The sequence below is a fragment of the Syngnathoides biaculeatus genome, chromosome 10, assembly GCF_019802595.1.
Source record: "Syngnathoides biaculeatus isolate LvHL_M chromosome 10, ASM1980259v1, whole genome shotgun sequence".
Taxonomy (NCBI): Eukaryota; Metazoa; Chordata; class Actinopteri; order Syngnathiformes; family Syngnathidae; genus Syngnathoides; species Syngnathoides biaculeatus.
In genome coordinates this window covers 604,392-630,909 of record NC_084649.1, presented here as the reverse complement: position 1 = coordinate 630,909, position 26,518 = coordinate 604,392, and the positions used below count along the sequence as shown (strand labels likewise).

At 43.7% G+C, this 26,518-nt stretch overlaps 1 protein-coding gene across 3 annotated transcripts; it reads left to right on the top strand.

Annotated features, from left to right (window-relative positions):
- The first annotated feature begins 6,178 nt into the window (after positions 1–6,178).
- si:ch211-112f3.4 (EF-hand and coiled-coil domain-containing protein 1) lies at positions 6,179–24,552 on the top strand. Of its 3 annotated transcripts, XM_061832351.1 has the most exons (10): positions 6,179–7,113; positions 8,765–9,194; positions 9,268–9,402; positions 17,751–17,809; positions 18,403–18,547; positions 18,654–18,804; positions 21,636–21,749; positions 22,417–22,533; positions 22,692–22,758; positions 22,858–24,552. In XM_061832351.1, the coding sequence occupies exons 1-10, from the start codon at positions 6,549–6,551 to the stop codon at positions 23,025–23,027; spliced, it is 1,953 nt and encodes a 650-aa protein (XP_061688335.1). In that variant the 5' UTR covers positions 6,179–6,548; the 3' UTR covers positions 23,028–24,552. The 3 variants fall into 3 exon arrangements, with proteins under 3 accessions (XP_061688335.1, XP_061688336.1, XP_061688337.1); XM_061832352.1 differs by lacking the exon at positions 21,636–21,749 and having other exon boundaries at positions 6,180–7,113; XM_061832353.1 differs by lacking the exons at positions 22,692–22,758; positions 22,858–24,552 and having other exon boundaries at positions 6,180–7,113; positions 21,636–21,776; positions 22,417–22,514.
- Positions 24,553–26,518: the final 1,966 nt, after the last annotated feature.

Sequence of the window (26,518 nt, the reverse complement as noted above, 5' to 3'; positions counted from 1 at the left end):
CTGAAATTTTCATCGTAGGTGCATGTCCGCTGTGAGAGAGATAATCTAAAAAGAAAAATCCAGAAAACACAATGTATGATTTTTTTCAATGATTTATTTGTGTGATACAGCTGCAAATAAGTATTAGTAGTATTACATATAAGTATATATCTGGGAACACCAATGTTAATATTTGGTACAATAGCTTTTGTTTACAATTACAGAGGTCAAACGTTTCCTGTAGTTGTTCACCAGGTTTGCACACCTAGCAGGAGGTTTTTTGGCCCACTCCTCCACACAGATCTTCTCCAGATCAGACAGGTTTCTGGGCTGTCGCTGCGAAACACGGAGTTTCAGCTCCCTCCAAAGATTTTCTATTGGTTTTAGGTCTGCAGACTGGCTAGGCCATGCCAGAACCTTGATATGCTTCTTACAGAGCCACTCCTTGGTTTTCCTGGCTGTGTGCTTCTGGTCATTGTCATGTTGAAAGACCCAGGCACGACCCATCTTCAATAGTGTGACTGAGGGAAAGATGTTGTTCCCCAAAATCTCACAATACAGTACAATACCGCAATCATCCTCTCCTTAATTCAGTGCTGTTGTCCAGTCCCATGTGCAGAAAAACATCCGCAAAGCATGATGCTACCATTCCCATGCTTCACAGTAGGGATGGTTTTCTTGGGATGGTACTCATCATTCGTCTTCCTCCAAAGATGGTTCATGGAATTATGACCAAAAAGTTCAATTTTGGTCTCATCTGACCACAAAACTTTCTCCCATGACTCCTCTGTATCATCCAAATAGTCATTGGCAAACTTAAAACGGGCCTTGACATGTGCTGGTTTAAGAAGGGGAACCTTCTGTGCCATGAATGATTTCAAACCATGACGTCTTAGTGTATTACCAACACTCACCTTGGAAATGGTGGTCCCAGCTCTTTTCAGGTCATTTACCAAGTCCTGTCAAGTAGTCCTGGGCTGATTCCTCACCTTTCTAAGGATCATTGAGACCCCACGAGGGGATATCTTGCATGGGGCTCCTCTCCGATTGAGATTACCGTCATGTTTAGCTGCTTCGCGATTTAGCTCTTTCCAGCCATGTGGAGTTGTACAATGTCTTTGGATAGCTCTTTGGTCTTGGCCATGTTCCAAGTTTGAGTCTTACTGATTGTATGGGGTGGACAGGTGTCTTTATGCTGCTAACGACCTCACACAGGTGCATCTGATTCAGGATAATACATGGAGTGGAGGTGGACTTTTAAAGGCGGACTAACAGGTGTTTGAGGGTCGGAATTCTAACTGAAAGACAGGTGTTCAAATACTTATTTACAGCTGTATCACACAAATAAATTGTTAAAAAAATCATAGATTGTGATTTCTGGATTCTTCTTAGATTATCTCTCTCACAGTGGACATGCACCTACGATGAAAATTTCAGACCCCTTCATTATTTTTAAGTGGGAGAAATTTCAATATAGCAGGGTGTTAAAATACTCATTTTCTTCATTGTATATGTGCATGAATGAGAGTGGCGGAGTGGGAAAAGTGAAGCTTAAGGGAGAAGAGATAGCAAGGGTGGATGACTTCAAATACTTGTGGTCAACGATACAGAGCAATGGAGAGTGTGGTAAGGAAGTGACAAAACGGGTCCAAGCGGGGTGAAACAGTTGGCGGAAGGTGTCTGGTGTGTTATGTGACAGAAGAGTCTCTGCTAGGATGACGGGCAAAGTTTATAAAACAGTGGTGAGCCCGGCCATGATGTACAGTTTAGAGACAGTGGCACTGAAGAAACAACAAGAAGCAGAACTGGAGGTATCAGAAATGAAGATGTTGAGGTTCTTGCTTGGAGTGAGCACATTGGATAGGATTAGAAATGAGCCCTCATTAGAGGGACGGCCAAAGTTGAATGTTTGGGAGACAAGGTTAGAGAGAGCAGACCTAGATGGTTTGGACATATTCAGAGACGAGAGAGTGAGTATATTGGTAGAAAAGTGCTGAGGATGGAGCTGCCAGGCAAAAGAGCGAGAGGAAGACCAAAGAAAAGGTTGATGGATGTGGTAAGGGAGGACATAAGGACAGTGACTGTTAGAAAGGAGGATGCAGAATGGAAAAAGATGACATGCTGTGGTGACCCCTAATGGGACAAGCCGAAAGAAAAAGAAGAACACGACGACACATAATAAAATGTACAACATGCGAGTGAGCGACAGATCTTCCAAAACAGAGATGTAATTTTTTTTTTTTACAGTGATGAGATGTGATAGCTTTGGAGTTTCCTATTCCAAATGGTAATTAGTGCCCAAACACAAGCTGGTCACCACCAGCCCATCAGTTTAGCACAGGAGCCACACAACCTTTGTGACATAAATAATGTACTGTATGCATTTACCAGAAACAGATGAAAAATTACATTCTACTAATAATTATTAATGACTTCGCAAATCCTTATTGGTCACTTTCATATAAAGCAAATGCAAAAGAAAAACTATTTTTAAAAAGATTTAAAGCAAACATGCTCCAATTACAAATGTCAGTAGCATCAGAAAAATGTTGCAAGTTAGAAATCCTACCGTCAGAGACAACAACAGCAAAAGAAAAATGCTGCAAGATAAAAATTCTGGGCGGCACAGTGAAGCAGCTGTAAAGAGTTGGCCTCACAATTCTGAGGACCCGGCTTCAATCCTGGCCCCACCTGTGTGGAGTTTGCATGCTCTCCTTGTCCCTGCATGGGTTTTCTCTGGGGACTTCGGTTTCCTCCCACATCCCAAAAAAATGCAACATTAATTGGACTCTCTAAATTGCCCCGAGGTGTGATTGTGAGTGCAACTGTTGTCTGTCTCAATTTGCCCTGCGATTGCTTGGCAACCAGTTCAGGGTATACCCTGCCTCTTGCCCGTTGACAGCTGGGATAAGCTCCAGCACTCCTGCGACGCTTGGAAGGATAAGCAGCTAAGAAAATGGATGGATGGATAAAAATTTTTCAAACACAATAAAACACAAAAATCTCAAAACAAATGCAAGACAGAAATGCAGGACGTTCGTGCCACACAAAAGGGGTGCGACTTGTGGGATGGACCACTCCTGTGAGAGGAAAAGCACCACAAGGTGTGTGTGTGTGTTTCTTTGGGCTTGTCCCTTTCGGGGTCGCCACAGCGTGTCATCTCAGATGAACGCACATATGTTTGGCACAATTTTTACGCCGGATGCCCTTCCTGACGCAACCCTTCTCAGGGAGTGGAGGCCCCACAAGGTATACACAGGTAAATAAGACACACCTATTTTGAGCTCCATGCCAACGGTGATAGGAAACTAGGGAGGTTGCAGTTGTCACGGAATTAATGGACGTTGAGAAAACCAAAAGGATCGTGGCACATTGTGAAGCATACAGTTACAGCATACAGAACGCTTTACAATTATGACAGGGGAAATGTGAGTCTGATTTGCATATATATATTATTTTTTTAAATATAAATACCAATTTTTTTCTGTTAAATATGGATAATAGAGGCAGCACGGTGACTCAGCTGGTAAGGTGTTGGCCTCACAGTTCTGAGGTGTCGGGTTCAATCCTGGACCCGTCTGTGTGGAGTTTGCATGTTCTCCCCGTTCCTCCGTGGGTTTTCCCCGGGTACTCCGGTTTCCTCCCACATTCCAAAAACATGCCACATGAATTGGACACTCTAATTTGGCCCGAGGTGTGATTGTGAGTGTGGCTGTTAGTCTTTATGTGCCCTGCGATTGGCTGGCAACCACTTCAGGGTGTACCCTGCCTCCTGCCCAGTGACAGCTGGGATAGGCTCCAGCATTACCCGCAACTCTTGTGAGGATAAGCAGCAAAGAAAATGGATGGATCGATGGATAATAGATGTTACCGTCAAGAAAATCAATTGAGAAATGAGCATGTTTGTACTAATTTCAGTATCCATGCATGCCCAAGACACACATCATTGATGATGTGGGCGCAAGTAAATGTGTAACATTCTTTTTTTTTTTTTTTTTTTTTTGGGGGGGGGGGGCAAAAAGCGAGTGTCAAAAGTCTGAATTTTTCATGTTCTTTTGGAGCTGTAATAAGCAAAATAATATGTTTGACAACTGAACATCCATGCCAAGACTGTTCATGTAAAACGGCAACTTTTCTTTGGAATACTTCTTTGTAAACTTGAAACTCGAAAAATTCTTTATGAACTTAAGTTCCACTGTATAAACCAGTGATTCCCAGTGTGCCGGGGTACATTAGTGTGGCCTGAGCGCTCTTCAGTTGTGCTTTGGGAAGTTATCCAATTTTGTGTAATTGCTAAAAAAAAACATTTATTCCAAGAAATAATGTATCTTTATTCATCTATTTATGCCAGTGAGGCCCAATGACAGACAGAACAAAAAAATGCTCTGCTATTAGGTGGCAGGAAGTACATACAGTAATTAATCGATCAATTTTTGGTAACATTTACTTTTGTTGGTATGCTGTGGGATTTTTCAATTGTAAAATATGTGCCTTGGCTTTAAAAAGGTTGGAAATCACTGGTATAAATAACTGCTGTATTTAAAGTATATGATCAAGCAATTTGCTAATTTTTGCACTTTGATTGTCATTATGAGTGTTAAAAAGTGTCTTCCATTCTATGAACTCACATTTACTGAGCCTCCATTTCCAATTCATTATAAAAAAAAAAGGAAAAAAGAAAAAAAAGGCAGTACATTCACAGGAATCCTAGAACACATGCAACAATGCCATATTGGCTGGGTGTAACCGGGCACGGGCTATCAGTCCGTTTCACTTTAAAGTGTCCGGAAGGTGCAGGACATTATTTGTCTTTTTTGTTGACCCTCGAAGGAGAATATGGGAGCCAACACAGAGCTTGAAAGCCCATCTCATCACTCCTCCTCCTAAAGGTGAACAACCGGCCCCTTTGGCCTGTCTTTATGAGTACACACAGAAACATGTAAATACTCTTAACAAGTCCCCCCCCCCTTCTTATTTATAGCCTCTTCCATGGTACCATCCTTTCATTTTCAGATCAGGTCTTTTCATCCGATAAGAGCAGCAGCTGAGAGGTCAAGAGAACAACAACAGGACCGATGCTGAGCTTCTCAGCCAACTGCTAATCACCCTACAACACAAACACACAAAAACACATTTGCTGTATTTCAGAAGTTCCACGTAGTGAAATTTGAACACACGATAGGAGCAAATCTGCAAAGCATTCTTTTCTTTTCTTTCCCAAAGGGAATTCAATTATTCCTGGTGGGTGGATGAGTGGATGAGTGGATGAGCTTGATGTGCATGTTGGCCAGAATGCTTGCAGGAGTCCTCTGAGTAATGACCATCTGGAACTAAGCTGTATTTAAACAAGATCTGAGGTATAGTTATTTGAACTTAAAAGTCGTAAAAATAGCCACCTCACCCCAATGACTTTCTTTTATATTTGTGACTGCTCAGAATCACCTTTTCCTTTCGTCACTATGCAGAATATTGGAAAAATTTAGGAACACGATTTCTGGAACATCTGAGTACGTGCATCCTTTTCATACTTTTCAGACTCTTTCACTTCATCTCTCTATCCTCTTTTTTGACACAGAACTAATTGCATTTTTACTGACAAATGTAATCTACTCCACAAACTGGAATGCATGTGACCCAACCTGCACGGTGCAGTCTAGTCATGCTCAGGTGAGTGTATCCTGGAATTTTTTTTTGTTTTGGCTGTCAAAGGAATGACACATCCTGAGATCAGGGTAGAGAGAGGTATTTCCAATCAAGGTTCAATGACATTTTCTTTGAAGTGGGGTGGGGGGTACCTGGTGAAGGCAACCAAGGTTTCTCTTTGACTCCACCCAGGCAAAAAACTGTCAGGAAGGAATTTATTTTGGATGTGTGCGCTTCTGTCAAATATAAGTGCAAGAATAAAGTGGAGATAGACTTGACAGTTTACCAGAGAAGTACATTTTTTTGTCCACAGATGTGGCATCCTGAGTACCTGAAAAAAAAAAAAATCAATGTCATCGAAATTTGACATAACACAGAAAAGAACGTTAACTATACATATAAGCACTTGACAGGCCATCGGCTGACGTCCAGTTAAGGGCGTAACCCACCTCTCACCCCAAGATAGCTGGAATAGGCTTCAGCATGCCGGTGACCCATGTCATGATAAGCATTACAGAAAATGGATGGATTGGATGGTGAACTAGTAAAATGACTGGTAGAACAAGTACCGACTAGTTGAGTAATGTGTGCTACTAGTGTTACTAATAAACCACTAGATGTTCATTTGTAGACTTTTGTAAACAGGTAACACACAGTTGTCCTTTAGTTACTCTTGTTCAAAAACAAAAAGACTAACAGGACAGTCGTTCTAGTATTTGTGTGCAGAGGCAGAGGCAGAGGCAGCCCTTCTGCAGTCCGATGATTTGCATTCAAGGGTGGAGTCAGCGTGGAATGGGATTGATTTTGTTTTCTGTGGTTGGGAAGGATCAGATTGAGATTTGAGACAACGAGAGTGAACTTCGGCTAGGTTGGAACTGGAATATTTTTGCATCACCAATTTATTTGCTGAAATTCCCTGCGCGACTATGGAGCGCACTGCATTTTCTTTGCAGCACGTCCAGCCTTGGCCAAGAGCAGCGCGGAGGAGCGAGTGGCTCCGGAGCGCCCTGGCCCACCACCACAGCCCCGATCCCGGCGTGGACAACGAAATCCTCGTGCTGGCCATCGGAATAGACCAGTACTTGCAAGAGGTCTTCCACCATCTCGCTTATCCCAGCCGAGACGATAAAGTGTCGGCGGAGGACTTTAGCACCCTCTGCGCCGTCCTGGGTGTTCCCGGAGAAGCTCACCAAGGCAAGACAACAACGAAAGGAGGCGGGCGTACGGGAGCCGAGCAAGAGGACGAAGAGCTCGCAGACGTTTGCTCCGGGCTTCCTTGCCACATGACTTTTAAAGACTTCCACTCGCGTCTCTGCGGCTACTTTCGTGTGCGGTGTGCGCGCAGAGGCGCCGGCGGGGAACCTGCGTGGCGGCTGCCTGTCACCGAGGAGACGGAGCTGGTGGAGAGGCACATCAGGCTCCGCTGGCCTCGTCTCAGAAGGAAGAAACATGGCCACAACAGATCCACAGCTGCACAGGACGCTTCATCGGGTAGGCTGGCACATCTGCAGGACATACTTGCATAAAGCAGGGCTAGTTGCACTGTAAAAGTTCAAATATAACTCGGGAATGCACTTAACATCATCATCACCATTACTCTCAATTATATAGTACACCGTTTTGGTAACTTGAGTAAAGAGTGGTCAGAAAAAGAAATCCTCAAAGTACATACACTATAACACAAATCTTTTTAACTTCAGAAACAAAGTTGTTGTTTGTGTTTGTAATACTTTTGTATTTCCAATCACTCATTATTCTGCGGCACGGTAGTGCAGCTGGTAAGGCATTGGCCTCACAGTTCTCAGTGTGGAGTTTCCATGCTCTCCCCATGCCAGTGTGGGTTTTTTCCGGGCACTTTGGTTTCCTCCCACATCCCAAAAACATGCAACATTATTTGGACACTCTAAATTGCCCCTTGGTATGATTGTGAGTCTGGCTGTTTGTTTCTATGTGCCCTGGGATTGGCTGGCAACCGGTTCAGGGTATACCCCGCCTCCTGTCTGTTGACAGCTGGGACAGGCTCCAGGACTCCCCGCGACCCTTGTGAGGATAAGTGGCAAAGAAAAGGGATGGACGGTTGGATGCTTATTACTCCTGACTGGCAAACAAAACAAGAGCAATTACAAAAGATCAAATTAGACTTACAAACTACTGTCACTGGTACACCCGGCAAGCGTCACGGTATAAGGTCAGAGTATCAAACTCATTTTTATCGCCATGCACTTCACATATGATTCCTCTCAGAAGCCTATATGCAGTATTTGAAAAATACAAAACAGTAAATTTATGTCATGTTTGCACATACAAAAATACCCCTATACATTGGAAATCCGGGTGTTGTGGGCTCGTATCCCACTGGGGCCTCCACTCACTGAGAAGGGTTGCGTCAGGAAGGGCATCCGGCGTAGAAATTGTGCCAAACAAATATGTGCGTTCATCTGAGATGACACGCTGTGGCGACTCCTAACGGGACAAGCCGAAAGAAACTTACTTTTTTACTTAATGTTTACAAGATTTTTAATTTGAAAAATATTTCAAGTAGCTCATTGTTCATTTACTTATTGTGAAGATTTTTTTTTTTTTACAGAAAATGCATAATATCTGTTAATTGCAAATTTGGTACTCATTTTTTGGCCAAAAGGAAAATATATATATATATATATATATATATATATATAATATATATATATATATATATTGCAAGAAATATTAGTTAGATACATTTTATTTGCTTTAAAGGGCCAAATAAAAGGATGTGACAGGCTGGTTCCGGGGTCCAGGCAGCACTGTGGAAACTGTGTTCAGTATGTCAGTCTCAAAGCATATTGAAGTGTAGACATTAAGAAATTTCTTAAAACCAAAGATTTTTTTTCAGGTTGCAGAAAAGAGATGAATACCTGCCTCACATTCACTGTGTGATGGGTTCAAATGACATCCCAAGAACATTTAGCTTTGTTTAATTGGAGTTGTGGTTTCACAGTGATGAGTTACTCAAGCTACATCATTCATTGATGGAGCAATATATCAACAGTTGGATTTGAAAATGCCAACCAAAGCAGAACATGAACATCATTTTTGGTACCAACATATGTTTATGAAGTGTTCCTTCTCTCTTCAAACCTTCCATCATTTCCATTCTCAGAAGAGATAGCAGCTCTGAGGGAACTGGTGGAAGACCTCCGATCAGCGCTGCAGGGTAGCGACGCTCGCTGTTTGGCCCTTGAAGTGGCTCTGAGGCGAGAGAGGGGCCGCACACACTCAGCTCCCATCAGTGTTTCATCGCCCACAACTTCAATTTCCCTCATACAAGGCAAACTGGTTCCCACACGCCGGATTAAAGGACAGCTAAATATTGTTGGAGGAAATAGTGGGAGGAGATTGGGGAGAAGATGGGACATAAGGGACCCTCTTTTAAGAGAGTTGCAGCTGATCCGTTCATCACGCGATGGACAACTGGAGGAGGCCATTAAGTTCAATGAACGTCTGGAGCAGGAGTTGCAGTGGGCTTACCAGGAAGTGAGCAAGCTTCAGGGGGTGGAGTCTGCACTCAGGAGGGAGAACATCCTAATCAGGTTACATTTAGTTTCAATCATAAATCATCAACTGATGTACTACTATGCATTCATGGGTGATCATGTTCATCAGGAGACGAGCGGAGGAGGCCAGGGAGGCCTTGACCTTGGGCCTCGAGAGGGTGCGACTTATTGAGGAGCAAGCCGAATCTGTGCCACAGCTTCAATCTAGGATCACCCAGCTGGAGAGTGAACTGCAGCAGTACAGGTATTTTTGTGTTAGTGAGTGTAGATGTTTGTTTTCGCAGCAACGTACACACAATTGGTATCTGTGCAACACTGAGGGGCCTATTTTTGTGAACAGTATAAATCCAGTGTTGTGAGTGGTGAAGCTGTGTGCAAGGTATAGGTTAGACCAGTGTTGGTAAATTTGTTGACCTGGCAGTTTGGAGAGTGTCTGGACTCTGCCTCAGTGGGTGTGTTCACAGCCCACTTCATTCGCTGCCAATCAAAGCGTTTCCTATCATTTCCTTTAAATGTGGCGCAATGCTATTTTCAATGGAGACATCTTTTTGTGGATGTGAATGTGGATGATGGGTAATCGCAGTGATCCGTGCATGAGTGGAGCATTTTCACTGGTTTTGGCCAGAGTGGTATCACTCAATGTGAGCAAATACCCTGATTAAATAATGTGCTGCTGATAAGCTCTGGTGACTTAAATAGTACAGTCTGTGGACCTCAGTATGTTTCTACTTTTGCCCCAATCAAACTCACCAAAATCACGTCAGAGCTCACCTCTTACCTTGTGCCAGTAAATATGTGTGGTTTGAGCAAATGTGGGTATAGATCAGGGATGGGCAAACTTTTTGGCTTGGGGGCCACAATGACTTTTAAAATTTGACAGATGGGCACAAGATACAATACATATAAAAAACTGCATTTGATAACAGTACATATGAAACATAAACAGGAAAAAAAAGCATTTAAGTATTAACATACTTTTTAATGAGAACAGTGTTGTTGATCATCCATTTTAGCCAGTGTATCGAAGTCTGGTGGTATTTCTGTTGTGGCAATTCTCAGAACAGATCAGGTGTTCATCACTCCTCTGGGATCTGTTGGGTGCTTTGTTGGTGTTAATCACACTAAAAGTATGTTCACTCACATATGTAGAGCCAAATAACACCAGCATCCTCTGTGCCATCTTCTGGATGTTTGGAAATTTGGCTGCACTTAATGAAGCATAAAACTCATCCAGTTTCAGGGAGTTGAACCTGTCCTTTAACACCATGTCGCATTGGAGATCAATCAGTTCCAACGGCAACTCCTGTGGCGCCGTTTCTGGGTCGTGTGAGAAGGGACATGACACCAGCTGAAGTGCCCTGTCAATTTTTCCAAAATCACAAAACCGACGGCAGAATACCTCATGCAAGTCATCCAGTGTTTTCCTATATTTTTTCACATGTCGCGGGGCCTCTTTTAACGTAGTCAGTGTGGGGAAATGTGCAAATGACTTGATTGACATTTGCTTCAAAAATAAAACCAGCTTGATTTTGAAGGCTCTGACGTTTGCTTGCATTTCATGAACAAACTTGTGTTTCCCTTGTAGCTTCACATTCAGCTCATTCATGTGTGTCAATATGTCCACAGTAAAAGCTAAAGCATATGGCCAATGTGTGTCATTCAGCTCAGGAAAATTGTCAGTATTCTCAAGTAGCTCAAAAAATGAAATAATATCCTGTTTGAGCTCCCATACACGTTGACATACTTTTCCCAAACTTAACCAGCGGACATTAGAATGGGAAAGTAAGTCCGTGTGATCAGCATCAGTTTCTTCAAAAAAATGAATAAACTGACGATGGTGAAGTCCCCTTGCTCGAATAAAGTTCATGAGTTTCACATCCGGATTCACTACGTGGTCAAGTTGCAACACGGATTTAAACAGTGCTTCTTGGTGAATTTTGCAGTGTAGGAAAATTACCTCCTGCTCAGGGTTGTCCTCTTTCACCCTGTCCTGAATTCTCTTGAGCATCCCAACGTTTTTTCCCATCATATTTGGTGATCCATCGGTGGTAACGTTGGCAAGCGTACTACACGGTAACTTGTGCTTCTGTTTGACCGCTGACACATTGTTAAATAAATCCTCTCCACATTTTTCCTTTCACGGATTCCATATCCAGAAACTCCTCCGTTATCTCGAAATTCTCATTAATCCTTCTGATAAAAATTAAAAGCTGAGTGGTGTCCTTTATATCATGGCTTTCGCCCAGTGCTAAAGAATATAATGTAAATGACTCCGCTTTTTTGTTTAGCTTGCTAGTTAAGTGTTCGTCAATTACTTCAATACGGCGAGTCACTGACCTGTGTGATAAGCTAATTTTTTTCGAATTTGTTCTTGCTCTCAGAACATAAAATACTTGCTGTCTCTAACATGCACTCTTTAAGAAACTCCCCTTCGGAGAAAGGCTTGCTGGCTTTTGCTAGTTTGAATGCCAGTAAATAACTTGTGTTCGCGCGTGCTTCTTGGATGGAAGTTGCTCAAATAAAGGTGAATAAAGGTTTTTCTGAGCCTGCAAGCTCGCTACCAACCTGTCAGCGGTAGCCGTACGTTCTTGTGTTGAAATGTTGCTGGCGTAAATAGCATGCTTGGTGGTAAAGTGACGCCTGATGTTGTACTCCTTTAAAACTGCAACAATTTCTTGGCAAATAAGACATACAGCCTTGGACCAGACTTCAGTGAAAAAGTACTTAGACGTCCATTCTTTGTAAAACACCCGGCACTCACTGTTGACTTTTTTTTTCTTTGACATTGCTGTAGATGGCTTCTGATCTAACCAGTAGAAGAAGAGCGATAACTGGAAATGGCTCCGTAAAATCAAGACACTGCGCTTACTGCGCCACCTGGTGTTGAAATGCCTGTCATTACAAGTCATTGCATGTTCTCCTCATATCTGTGTGATTTTCTCTTGGCATTCTTCCCACATCCCCCAAAAATGGATGATACGTTAATCGAAGACCATAGGTGTGAAGGTGAGTGGAATGGTTGTCTGCCCTGTGATTGGCTGGCAACCAGTTGATGGTGTTCCCTGCCTATTGTCCAAAGATAGCTGAGATAGGCTCCTGCTCTCCCGTGGCATTTATGAGCACAAGCAGCTCAGAAAAATAAATGGATGAATTTCAGGGTGCTCATGATTTGCAACAATAATGAATAAATGTGAATATTTTCCCAAAATGCTTATACTCATTTGCACAAAAACAATGGGGAATATTTGAATAGTTATTATTTATGGGAGTGGCACAGTGGAGCATCTCTGGAGTGTCTGCATCATGGTTCTGAGGACTGGGGTTCAAATCCCAGGCCCCTTCTGTATTGTGTTTGCATGTTCTCGTGCCTGCGTGGGTTTTTTCCGGGCAGTTTGGTTTCCTCCCACATCCCCTAAACATGCATTAATTGGAGACTAAATTGCCCGTAGGTGTGATTGTGACTGCGAGTCTTATCTGTCTCTATGTCCCCTGCGATTGGCTTGCAACCAGTTCAGGGTATCCCCTGCCTCCTGCCCAAAGACGGCTGGGATTGACTCCTGCAGTCCCGTGACCCTGGTGAGGATAAGCAGCTCATAAAATGGATGGATGGATGTTATTTATGGATTTTAAAGATAAGAATATTGTGGTCTGGCCCACTTGAGATCGAATTGGGGTGAATATGGCTAGTGAATTGAAAGTAGTTTGACACCACTGGCACTGATGGTCTAGTGGTGCACACGCCTGACTTTGGTGCAGACAGTGTGGGATCGATTCCCACTCAGTGATGGTGCCGATATCTGCCCTGCGACTGACTGACGACCAGTTCAGGGTGTAGTCTGCCTTTCGCCGTAAATTAGCTGGGATAGACTCCAGCTGTCTGTCACCCTTGTGAGGATAAGTATCTTGGTTTATGGATGGATGGATGGGTGGATGGATGAATTAAACCGCTGGTATAAATGTTTTCAAGACCCAAGGCCAAACCTGAAGATTTTTATTGAATATTGTTTGTATTGAAAAGCGAATATAATAAACAGGATCATGAATAATAATATAATAATGAACTAAGTGTACTATATAATGAACTATGTGGAAAAATAAATAAAGAACAAGAACCAGAAATTTCACTTTTTTTTTCTCTATAATCTAAAGATAAGTACAGTGAAGAAAATAAGTATTTTAACACCCTACTATATTGCAAGATCTCCCACTTAAAAATCATGGAGGGGTCTGAAATTTTCATCATAGGTGCATGTCCACTGTGAGAGAGATAATCTAAAAAAATGTGTTTATAGAAATTTTACCTGCTGGAAGGTCGCTCTTTGTTTCTTCGTGTTTGCCAAAATGCCGGCTCGTTGTATTGCTGGATATTGTTCGAACACTCGGGAGGACGGATTTACTCTTCATACTTCTAAAAAAGAGAGAGACGTGAGAAATGGATTGCACAGGTGCAAAAGACGATAGCTTTGTGGGTTCCAAATGACGTGAATGTGTATAGAGCTAGTTAAAAAATACAATAGTTGGTGGGGGGTTGGGGGGACGTAATTCTCTCAGAATGTACAGAAAAATCTGCGTACGTAAGTCAAGGGTGCTAAATGTGTCGATGTGCCCGTTGGGGCCTCGTCCACTGCGGATGGCTTCGGCAGTGTCTTGTCTGCTGAGCACGGCTTTGTCTGTTGTTAGAAATGATCTGCATATCATCTAAATATGGCTCAAAACGATAGGGTAATATTGCCCTGGTCACTTCACTCGATTGTGAGGTGTTCTCTTCTTCGAAAAGATTCGTGATTCATATTAAGTTGCCACTGTGTGTTTTCAATGGCGAATGTCCCGGTGTAACATCTGGTGATGACGTTGCAGGCAATATGGCTACCACTTGGATGTCGACTGGGACTTCCCCGACTTTGCGCATGGATGAGACACTCTCTGCTCATATTTATTTTTTGTATAGACATTGAAGTGAATAATGTTATATGTATTATTCATTACAATATTTATTTTACATTGTATATAGGGGCGTCAGTGGGGTTTTAAAGTGCATGAGAATTTTAACTCACCATAACGCTGACACTTGAACTTGTTTCTCTGCAATGAGATGGTCCCTTTCTGTCGTTTTGTTTTGGTTGCTATCACTCCAGAAAATCCCGCTTCACACAGATGTTTGAAATGACAAATGGGTTTTCAGTGCTTTGGTGCCGATCGCCAGGTATTCTGCCACGACTTTAATCCAGAACATCGACAAGAGTTGTTATCTCAAAAATACTTTTGAAGCCACCATCGTTTCCGATCTCCAGCAGTTGAGCTTGTTCCACAGACATGCTGAATTCACCTACTTTGTTGATAAATGGTTTACAGATCCATCCCTTGGTAGTTCGTGGGTGCTTTTTGGTTGGGAAGTAGCGCTCAAAGTCTTTTAATAGCAAAGACATGTGATTGTGAACCAGCTGGGAGAATGAAGGCTCAGTCTCACACAAAAGCCACGCTAATGTTGGAAACATGTCAAATATGCCTGTGTTCATGCGCTACGCATTCCAGATACTTTATCTGCCAACTTTTTTGAAGACCGTTGTCATTTTCCCCTTAAGTGACATATTGGATTCATTCAGCGGGCTGAATATGTCACACAAGTAAGCATGTTTTGCGACCCATCCCTTGTCACTGACATGTGCTGACAGTGGCGACTTCTTTTCTATGAGAAATCTTTGCAGCGGCTCTTGTAATTCAAACACTCTTCCCTCTTCCCTGTGGATAATTTATTTCCATCCATCTCACAAAGCTCCTCAAAACATCACGAGTTTCAGGCGTGTGCTTTGATGTTGTTAATAACTTTCTTTTCTTGGAAATTGTAGGCTCTTCTGTCTCTTCACTGAGCCTTTTCCCCTTCGAAAATAAACTTTCCAAAGACGTGATTTTTTTTAAATTCGAATTTTGCTAGTTTGTGGGGGTACATTTTGGCGCTGAAGTGACCAAGATGTAGTTGGGGACCACTGATGTAAAACATCCGTCATCATCATATGTGTAGAAAAAAAAATAAGGAAAAAAAACACAACAGAAACCTATATAGAGCTCGTGCAAGTGACATCACAGTTTTCACGGCGCTATATTAGCGGTGTCATAATCCTGCCGCTACAGCCTGGGCTGTGCGGGTGCCCGCGCGGTTGCACTGATTGGGAGCGCACACCTGCGCCTCATTCGGGCTGATTGTCCCCTGTGTATATAGGTGACGATGACGACTGGCGCAACGCCAGATCATTGAGGTTCATGTCCCGTTCCAGCACTCTAGTATCCCTGATCGTCAACCCGTGTGTACCGACCTTCGCCTGTTCTCCGACCGACCCCGTAAGCCTGACTCCCTTGATACTCCTGCCTGCTTTGTTCGTTCTCCCGTGTACCAACTCCTGCCTGCCCACTGACCTGCCCTCTACGCCCGACGTCCCAACTACCGCTGCTGCACCTGACTGCCTGCCCGATCCCCGACCTTCTTATAATAAACGTTTTTCCCCGAACTACCTTGCATCTCCCGAATCCTCCATTTGGGTCCTACCTTCGTTCCGATGGGTTGTGACAGAACGATCTGGCCAAAACAGTACCCAGCAGGAAAGACCCAGCATCGCCGGGACCGACGCAAGGTAGACCGAGGGCCGAAGGACCAAGCCTGTCTGATCCGGGTAGGCTCCATAACGTACTCCGCTTCCGTGTCATACGCTCCGCCAGCGAGCTATGAATACGTCCCGACCACGACCCGTCCAGCACCACATATTCTTCTGGACTCTGACTTTTCGGACTATGAGGAGGACCTTTATTTGTATGACCGGCTGCCTGAGTACGACTCTGATTATTTCGTTTATGAATCTCTTCGCCCGATCTTTCATCAGTTCGCTTCACCTCCCCGCGTTTCCAGCACCTGAGCGTCTTCGCCCGGTAGGTCCGAGTACACCAACCTGTTTGTGGGAACCCGCTTGGCCATCTACCCGGGACCTCCGCGTAGCGGCCAGAGGAGACGTCCAGGCTGGGCGCTCCCTTGTGCCTCCCGCGGCGCAGCAACGAAGACGTCGTCCTCGTCCTCCCACTCCTCGCCGGCAACGGTGAAACTGGCAGACCCGCAGCTGGTGGCGAAGCTTCTAGCCCAGAAGGAGGAGGAGCCGCTAAATCACGAGGTGTTCTGCCGCGAAATGTAGGCAGAGATAGAGTGGCAGAGCGCCGAATTGGCGGCTCTGACTGCTCAGGTTCAGCAAGGATTGAAGAACCAGCCGAGCTACGCTGACGTCGCGACTCCTACTGACTCGCTGCTGATGCAGATTCACGCGGCAGTGGGAACTGATCCACTACCAAGCCAAGCGCACGTTGCAGTCGGAACTGATCCGCCACCTCGACACGCCCACGTTGCAGTTTTAACGGACTCGTTTCTGACTCATGCTCACACGGCAGTTGGAACTGACCCGCTCCCGAGACACGCCCACGTGTCAGTTTCGACTGACTCTCTGCCTTCTCTCGTTCACTTCGCCGTGGAAACGGACCCGCCACCGCGCCATGCCCTCGTTGCTGTTTCAACGAATGCACTGCAAGCACACGTGACAGTGGGAACGGATCCGCCTCCTCGCCATTCCCACGTCGAAGTTTTGGCTGTTCTGAGCAGAGCTCAAGTGGCGGTGGAGACCGATTTGCCGCCGCCTCGCGTTGCTTTCCAAGAGGTGGGGACGTCTCTGCAGCCGCTTCTCGTCCGTGCCCAGGAGTACCGGTGGCGACCTGCCCGCGGCCGCTCCACGCTCCTGCTTGATCGGTGACCGGTCCACAGTCGCCCCCCGTTCCTACTCCGACGGGGAAGCCCATACGTTCCCGTCCAGGAGATGGCGATGGTGCCGCCGCCTTCTCATGTTGCTGTCCAGGAGGAGGTGGCGATGGTGGCGCTGCCGCCGCCTTCTCACGTTGCTGTCCAGGAGGAGGTGGCGCTGCCGCCGCCTTCTCACGTTGCTGTCCAGGAGGAGGTGGCGAGAACGCCGCCGCCTTCTCACATTCCCGTCCAGGAGGAGGTGGTGATGTCGTCGCCGCCGCCTCACGTTGGCTTCCAGGAGGTGGCGATGGCGCCGCCACTATGTCGGATTTATTTCAAAGAAGTATTTCTATGTGTCCAGACTTTTATACCCTTTCAAACGTTTCTGTGTAAATCTCGAAGACTTACTCACCAAATACATGTATAAATCCAGTTGTCCAAAACAACCGGAAGCGAATTAACAGTCTAATTTGTCATCGGCGAAAACACTAACTTCGGCATTAAATACGGGTCCTCTATGCCAAGTGTCTCTCATTTTTCCACGTACCTTTGTTTATTATCACCTTCTAAATGTTTAAAGGTATAGGACAAAACTCTGGGCGTCGTGCTATAAGACGAATTTTCGTTTCATCTCAACAGACTTAGCATTGAACAATGCTTTGTTTGACCGGCAATATGGCCAGTCATGAGATTTTGGTAACGTAGGTGCACGAGCTCTATATGTTATCTGCAATGATATTTATTGTCATCATGCACATAATGTGTGTCCAGTGTCAAAGAGCATGGATACTATTTATGATTTGAGGTATGTTTTCCTTCTTCAGATCCGGCTGTGTATGTCTTCCTGAAACTTCCTCTACAAGTGGAGGAAACTGTAAAGCAGGTAAAGAACTTGTGAATGTTAAATAAGAATCAAATAAATTTCTTGCCCAAAGTCAGCTGAGGTAGACTTTGGCTCACCCATGACCAATTCGAAAAAGATGGAATCAAATATTTGTACTCTGTAAGTTTGAATTGAATGTGTAGTGCGAACCCCAGCTGAGCAATTAACCCCCCAATGTTCACGATTGCCTGTAGATGCCACGAAATGGCTACAAAGAACTACATGATGCTCCTCAACTCAATTCACCATAGGTCTTTGGCACCAAGATGCAAGAACATAGAGCGAAAGTAATACTTTAGAATTGGACAAGGCTTTAGCCTGAGCACAAATACTATGAATATGTGAGTTTTTCAGCAATAGCCCCTACCACAAATATCAGTAAAATGTTTAACTGACAAGAAGTAAACCCTCTGCTTTCAATCTTGTGGTGTAATGCCTATTTGCTCCTTTGTAGCCTCCTGTGATTGCTTGAGATTATTAAATTGATCACCTGTCATCAAAACATTATTGTTTGAGTGCAAATCTTTGTACATGTTGGGTGTAAAGTGTGACTGGTATCAACTCCGAAAAGTGACTGTTTTTTTTGCCTGCAGATGCTGATTGTCTGCAGAGAGCAGTGGAGGGAAGAGCTGCCTCTGATGAGGAGGAGGAAGGTGACAAGGGCATGACCGATGAAGAGCAATGTTGTCTTTTCGAGGTGGAGAAGAACATAAGTCAATCGCTTGACTGGGCCAAAGGGTTTGCTCATTTTGAACATTCAATAAAATGCACAAAATCTGTCGTAGTTATTTCTCTAACTTGACATGCAAAAACTACCCCACTATCCTTTTGCCTATTTTTAAAGGTGTCACAGTCACGTGATCCCTCAGTTCCTCTCGAAGGGGGACCTGTGCGTTTGCCACCTCGACAGTGATTCAAAGGGCAACACGCGATGCCGCAACTGGAAGCGACAAAAGCCAGTGTTCTCCGCAAGCAGAGAAGGTTGTGAAGCGGAGGTGGGGGAAGTAGACAACGAAACCATGATTTTTGTATTTTCTTCAGTTGTTTTCCATCCATCCATTTCCCCCTACTGCTTGTCCTGACGAGGGTCGCAGGCGTATTGGAGTTTATCCCAATTATCTGATCCAATTAAAAATGTCAATTACCTCTTGGAACGAAAGGGAAAACTAATTTAAAAAAACAACACCCACCTGCTCCCCACAGTTTCTGTGAAAATGTCTTGGGAAGATCAGCTATGCTGTTTGATTGACTCGTTTCTGAGTTCTTGTGCTGCCCGATTTCATGTCATTATGCTCAAACTAGCTCAGACTATTTCACTGCAGGGTTTGTAACCTAAAAACTGCGTATGGGGGGGATTGTTATAATCTGAGAATCCGGTCATGTAGTTTTTTTGCATCCAAGTCAAGCATTCATCAACTGATCACATGATGATCATCATAGCAAATTGATTAAGGATGAGAATTTCACATTTCCTGAGCTGACTACACCATACACACAGCTCTGTGCCTTTCAGTCTGTGTGGATTTTCCCCATCTGCTTAAATCTGACATATATGGACCTTCTTGCCGGATATGCACTCGGGGTGGTGAAACTTTAAAATGTAGGCACACCTTGCCAAATCTATTTGTGTGGGCATTCACACATTGTCTTATACACAGTTCCTTGTACACCCTCCAGAAGATTTAATAAATCCTGTGCCGTGTGAATGTGAACAGCTTTCTCGTTACTTCGGGCACATTTCTTGAAATTTGGACACAATTACAACAAAACTCACCACACGTAATAAATTCCTAAAAAGCATTCAAAAGTAAGTAGAAACTGAACAAAATGTCTTTTATTGTTTTGATCAGAGAGGTGCTGTGAGTTGGCTAATCTAGCGTTTTATTTGTGATCTTTTTTTGGGAAGAATATCAGTGGGACCAACGTTTTTTAACCTACAACATCAAACATGGTCCTGGAAGTTGGCATGAAGTATTTGGGAGTATTTGAAAGCGCTTTTGAAAGAGTTACCACTACACCAACCCCAGTCATCTTAAAGGTGCTATTGAGTCATTTGCTTGTATTTGAGTCTTATACAGTAGTTGTCAAAATAGACTTTGATGATTTGGACAGACTTCGAGGAGTTATCTGAGATTGGTTCATGGGGGCAGTAGGTTTAACAGGGACGCCAAGACTTCCCTTTCCCTTCACTTCATCCAGCTCTTCCGGGGCGATCCTGAGGCGTTTCCAAGCCAGACAAGAGATGTAGTCTCTGAAGCGAGTCCTGGGTTGTCCCCAGGGATTCTTTTGGTGCGATGTTCCTGGAAAACCTCACCGGGCAGACGTCAGGGAGCCATCCGAATCAGATGCTCTACACATCTTATCTGATACTCATCCCAGCAAGTTCACGCTCAGCTGCGAACCGCTCCAGTGAGATTTGTAGATAATGCTTGATGAAGCTCAGAGAACAACACCATCTGCAAAAAGCAGAGATGCAGTGCTCCAAACCGAACCCCCTCTATGACTTTGCTGTGCCAAGAAATTCTGTACATAAACATTATGACCAGAATTGGTAACAAAGAACCACCTTGACGGAATCCAATTCTCATCGGAAACGAGTCAGATTTACTGCCAGCAAACTCGTCTACCGGTCGTACAAGGACCGAACAGCCTGTATCAGCGGGTTTGGTACCCCATACTCCTGAAGCACTTCCCCCCTGCATGACTCTCCAAGACACATGATCAAACACCTTTCCCAAGTCCAGGAAACCTGACCTCAACCTCAGAGATTGCACATGTGACCTCAGAGAACTCAGACTCTGCTTCCCAATGGAAAGGCATGTTGGTGGAACTGAGGAAGTCTTTATACTTTAGTCACCACCGACTCACAATGTCCCGAGTCGAGGTTACCAGTGCCCCATCCTCACTATACACAATGCTGACGGTGCACTGCTTCCCCTTCCTGAGACGCCAGATGGTGGACCAGAATTTCCTCGAAGGCATCTGGAAGTTTTTCTCCATGGCCTCACCAAACTCCTCCCATCGCTGAGGTTTCAGTCGCCACCAAAGCGGGATTCCACTTGGCCAGCCATCAGCTACCTCAAGAGTCCCATAGCCCAAAAATGCCCGATAGGATTTCTTCTTCAGGTTGAATGCATCCCTCACCGTTGGTGTCCACCTCCGGGTTCGGGGATTGTTGCCATGGCAGGCACCGACCATGTTTTGGCTGTTGGTCTGCTGCCTCGGCAATAGATAATATGGTGCCCTTGACTTAATTTCTTTTGGAGGTTGCAGTAGTAACTCCTTCTGACAGGATTCTGCCAGACGTTCCCGGCACACCCTCACCATATGATTGGCCCTGCCATGCAGACTGGCATCCCCCCCATCGCAGCCAACTCACCACAAGCTGGTGATTCGTTAACAGCCCCGCTCCTCCCTTCCTCCGAGTGTCCAAGAAATGTGGTCGCAACTCCGATGACTCAACCACAAAGTCCATTATCTAAATGTGTTCTAGGGTTTCCTGCTGCCAAGTGGCCATGTGGATACACTTATGCTTGAAAATGGTGTTTGTCATGGATAACTCAGGATGAGCACAGAAGTCCAACAACAGAACACAGCTTAGGGTCTCATTGGGGGAGCTGTTTCTCAAAAATCCAGGTCTCACTGTCATTACCCAAGTGTGTATTGAAGCACAATGGAGTCCCTAGTGGGAGTGTTCTTCGGCACTCCCTCTTAGGACTCCAAAAACGGGTGGGACTCGGAACTGTTGTTGGTGCATAAGCATAAACAACAAATGGGACCAGTCTACCACCCAAAGATTGATGGATACTACCTTCTTGTCCACCAGGGTGAAGCTCAGCCACTCAGCCGGGGGGCAATAAGTATACCCACACCTTCTCAGCGCCTCTCTCCGTGGGCAACTCCAGAGTGGAACAGAGTCCAACCCCTCTCAAGAGAACTGGTATGAGAGCCCAAGCTGTGTGTTGAGGTGAATAGTAATGTTAACATAGAATAGTAACTCTGCATCCCCTTTTTTACTGAAACAGTTTTAGTGTGTCACAGTGGAGTTTTTAAGCGTCCTTTCTGATTTCTTAGTATTTTAATTGAAGTTTTATTGAGGATCAGAGTTGATCAATCATACAGGACAGAATTTCCAGTGGAGTGAGAGAGAAAAGAAAAGAAGGAAAACGAAAAAAGACATATAGAAAGTGCTAACTGTAAACAAAATGAGAAAAATAAATAATTCCATATCTACAACAAAGAAACATTAAATATGGATGGCGCCTGAGATTGTAGCGCAACACCCTCTGAAGAAAGAACAGGACATGATCGGACAAGACAAGGAAAGGAGAAAAAGGATGCAAGACTAGGATCGTGAATTCAGCGATACAACTGAATTGTGGTGGGACAGGCCAAGTGAGTTATAGGAGTCTAAAGAATGAGAATATACAGTAAGTGGGGTAATACATAAGTTATTTGTTGCAATAAGTGAGTTGTCCCACACCTGTTTGCACCTATGGACACATGCAAGTAAATTAACAGCATTGTGCATGCAAAAAGACTGACACAAATGTCCTATTATTGCTTTGTCGGCAACATGATTGATTATTAATTATTCCTCTTCTCAGAGTCCAGACCAAGAGGAGGACAAGTCAAGTCTTGAAAAGAAGGAAAGAGAGAGGCTGTCTTTAATGGAGGGAAAGTTCAGAGATGCCCTCATGTTACTTCTGCAACTACGCAATAAGGTAACCCCTCCCTAACCCATTGCTGTCATGTCATGTTTATTTGTGCTTACCTTTTTTAATGACCAGTCACATTATTTTTAATTATTACATTATTCATATTTTTAAAAATAATTAATTATTACGACACTTATCAAATGAATATTTTCTTGCCACTGTAGAAGTTGTCCCACAGGGAGCTTGGCAGCATCATGATGGACACGCTAGATATGTGCAGTAAAGGAGATGGTAAACCCGCTCTGTATTTCTCAGATACTCAAATACATCACACCTTTTCGGCTCAACTTTTTTGTTCTTTTTTTTTGTTTGTTTCATTTCTCCCTGCAGGTCCATCCCAGGTACTGCAGGCAGCTGATGCCCTCTATGTGCAATTATCCTCCAGTGTGCACATTAGAGAAGGAGGTGAAGCCAAAGGACGTGAGAGGGAAGCCCAACACTTGCTTCCTCCATCAGGGCATCAAACAAGTGGCACCAGCTCTCTGGTCATCTCTTGTTAACAAAGCTAAAAAACATTTGAATTCTAATAATGTAACTTGTGCAGAACATAAATGTCATCAAATCTATAAATTGTTTTTTTTTTATTATTTTCCTCAACAAATTATTTCACACGGAGCAGACATGGACTTTTAATTTGGGATGCTTTTTTTCCTTCAGGAAACACATACTACTTTTGTAAGATGATTACCTTCCTAAACTCTTTATATTAATTTTTTTTCTGGCAGCACAGTGGAGCAGCTGTGAAGCGTTCTGAGGACCCAGGTTCAATCCCGGCCCTACCTGTGTGGAGTTTGCATGTTCCCCGTGCATGCGTGGGTTTTCTCCGGGCACTCTGGTTTCCTCCCACATTCCAAAAGCGTGCATTAATTGGACACTTTAAATTGCCCATGGGGGGAATTTGAGTGCAACTGTTGTTTGTCTTCGTATGCCGTGTGATTGGGTGGCAACCAATTCAGAGTCTACCCTGCCTCCTGCCCGTTGACAGCGTGGATAGGCTCCAGGACTCCCATGATCCTTGTGGGGATAAACGGCAAAGAAAATGGATGGATGGATGGGTTCATATGCCACCAGCTAAATCCATCAAGCTCTTTGATAAATTAAGTTTCTTTTTTTCTGGAGAGGTGTACAAAGAGGTTCATGTAGCCTATTTCAGTGCTCATGGAAACTGATGAGTCATGGAATAAAATATGAGATTTTCAGAAATTCAACTTTAAAAGTCCAATCAATTTTCCCACAAATGTATCATCTTTAGGTGCAAAATATGGTAAATCCTGTCTTTGACTTTTAACAAAAATGTTTAAATCTCAATTTTCTGTCAAACAGCAACAACTCGTCAAAAATCAAATAAACATGGTGCTATTGCAACAAATTATCATAAACAATCTACTGGCCACACGAATTATGTTTTTCAAGACATTCAAATAAGGTGAAACATACCCTATACAACTTTCAAGTTCAGCAAAATAAACAAACCCAATGTGTACTGTTATCACAAAAAATTATGTCCAGTTGAGTTTGTTCATTGTCCACTGAGTTTTGAAAAGTTGTACATGTTCAAGAGCCACTTATCCTCACCGGGATAGTGCTGCAGCCTATCCCCACTGTCATCAGGGAGGAGGCAGGGTACACCCTGAAATGGTTGTCAGTCAGTCACAGGGCACATAGAGACAAACAACAGTTGCACTTACAATCACACCAGTTCCGTCAACATGTCGCCCTCATTAAACATTGTATGTATTTTTGGAATGCTGAAATCCGTTGGGAGCTACAGTAATCACTCATTTTACGCTGTTAATGGGGACCAAGAACCCCCTCCGTAATGTTAAAAAATGCAAAGTAAACCCCCCCCCCGACACGCATACCAGGAATTTTCATGTATGTGTATCTGGGTGCCAGAATGATTAAATCATGGAATGAGTATTTATACTTTACATATTTGAGACTTAAGATTATAAAAGTACACATCCATCCATCCATCCATCCATTATTAGGGGGAGGCTATAAAAGCCTTTTTGGAGGAAAAACACTCGGGAATGAGTTTAAATAAACCTTTATTGTACGTAAAGAAGATATCCAAATGTTATTTCTCTCTGTGATTTTGCTTCTTCCGGTTACTTTCATTTCATGAAATACATGACTATATCCTTAAAATCTTTATTTTGCAGAAATATTCAGTATGCATCCTTGTATGTCTGACACATGTCAGGCTATTCACATTCAGCTATTGGATATAGTGTTAGGGAAGTTTCTCCATGGCCAAACAAAAGTCTGACAGTGTAACTGTAGATCTGTCCTTGGTCTTGCCTAACAGAACCTTAAGATTGTCACCAAACTGTTCAGGAGTAAGCATCTTCTGCTTTCGACCTTCAGTGTCGAACATCCTGAAGACATGGCTTGTTCTGGGTAGTGACACTGAGGTATCTCTGGCATATGTTACTTCGTCTTTCATTCTCTTGGTCTTTGTCTTTAGGTCATCTGCTGTATTCTGAAGGTACTCATCAACATGTTCAGCTGCTCTGAATGGTCCGCCTTGGTCCTTCAGTCTGTCCAAAATATTTAGATTTCTGTTCTCAATGTGCAGCAGGTTAGCTTCCTTCTTACTCAGCCCAGGAGCTCTAAGATCCTGCTGGCGTTTGTTCCAGTCTGCAGTAATAGTATCCATAATCTTGATCACTGGGCCCATTTTACGGAAATCACTTGAAGTATCTTTTTGGCGCAAGTCTTGAGTCAGCTTTACTATATTGCCACGAGATACAGTGTCCAAACGAGGCTTCTTCTTTAGCTGCTGATCTGTATCTCCACACTGCCTTTCCAACTGCAAGTTGTGAACAGGAGCCTTGTTGATATTCTGGGCCTGTTCAAACACTGGATATTCTTTCTCATATCCTCCAAAATCACATTTGCTCCTCTGCATGCCAAGGACATCAGCCATTTTGGGAAGAATTCTGTTTGCCAAAGATACACATTCTTTGGTATGTGTAGTTGCCATTCGACGACATCAAGCTTGTAGTTTGCCTTGACTGCATCAAAGAGATAATGAGAAATTCAACTGAAAGTAGTTTCCTGGAAACAGAAGAATTGTTCATCAACTTCTGTGTTCTGGAGATCACTGTGGAGTGATGCAAAGAATTCTGCAAGGCTTGTATGTGTTGCTTTGCTTGAAATAGTCTATGCATGAAATGGAGCAACAAGGTGCAAGCCAAAGGCAGCAACAACAGTAATAACCACTTCGACATATTCAAGAGCTAACACATCTTGAACAAGGCAGGCTAGCTTGTTGGTAATGTACTCCTGGCTACTCAGGAAGATCCTGAAATCATCCCAGTGATGGCACATTATAGCACATGATTTTGAAAGCGGACCAAAACGGGCATCCTTCATTAGAAATAGATGAGTTGGCTTGGCTTTCTGCTGCATGGAGATTTTGAAATCCTTATATTAGTTCCATGATTTTTGAATGTTGTCTGGTCCAAAGAGACTCAGTGCCCAGGAGACAGTTGTCATGGAGACTGTATATTTTCTTTGGTCAATATCCAGGTCTGAAAGGAAACCATTGAATAGGTTTTGCATTCCCATCTTATCCTCAATACTGTTAACAACTTTGGACATACCATGATCAAATCCAAGTGTTGTGTGACTATCACAAAAGATAGGCAAAAATGCCACTATCACATATTTTTTCACATATATGCCAGTAGCCAAGAGAAGCTAAATGAAAAATGATGTTGAAAAATGTAGTTTTTATGGGTATGTGGTTAATTTGAATTCATTCCCGGCATTTTGTAGAATTATAGCCCCCCTCTACCATTATCTATCGCTTTTCCGCGTTGGGTCGCGGGGGAAGTAGCTTCTGCAGTGATACCCAGACTTCCCTTTCCCCAGCCACTTCTTCCAGCTCATCCGGAGGGATCCCGAGGCGTTCCCAAGCCAGCCAAGAGACATAATACTGTACATAAAAGTACACATATTTACTTAAATCTTTAATTATGAA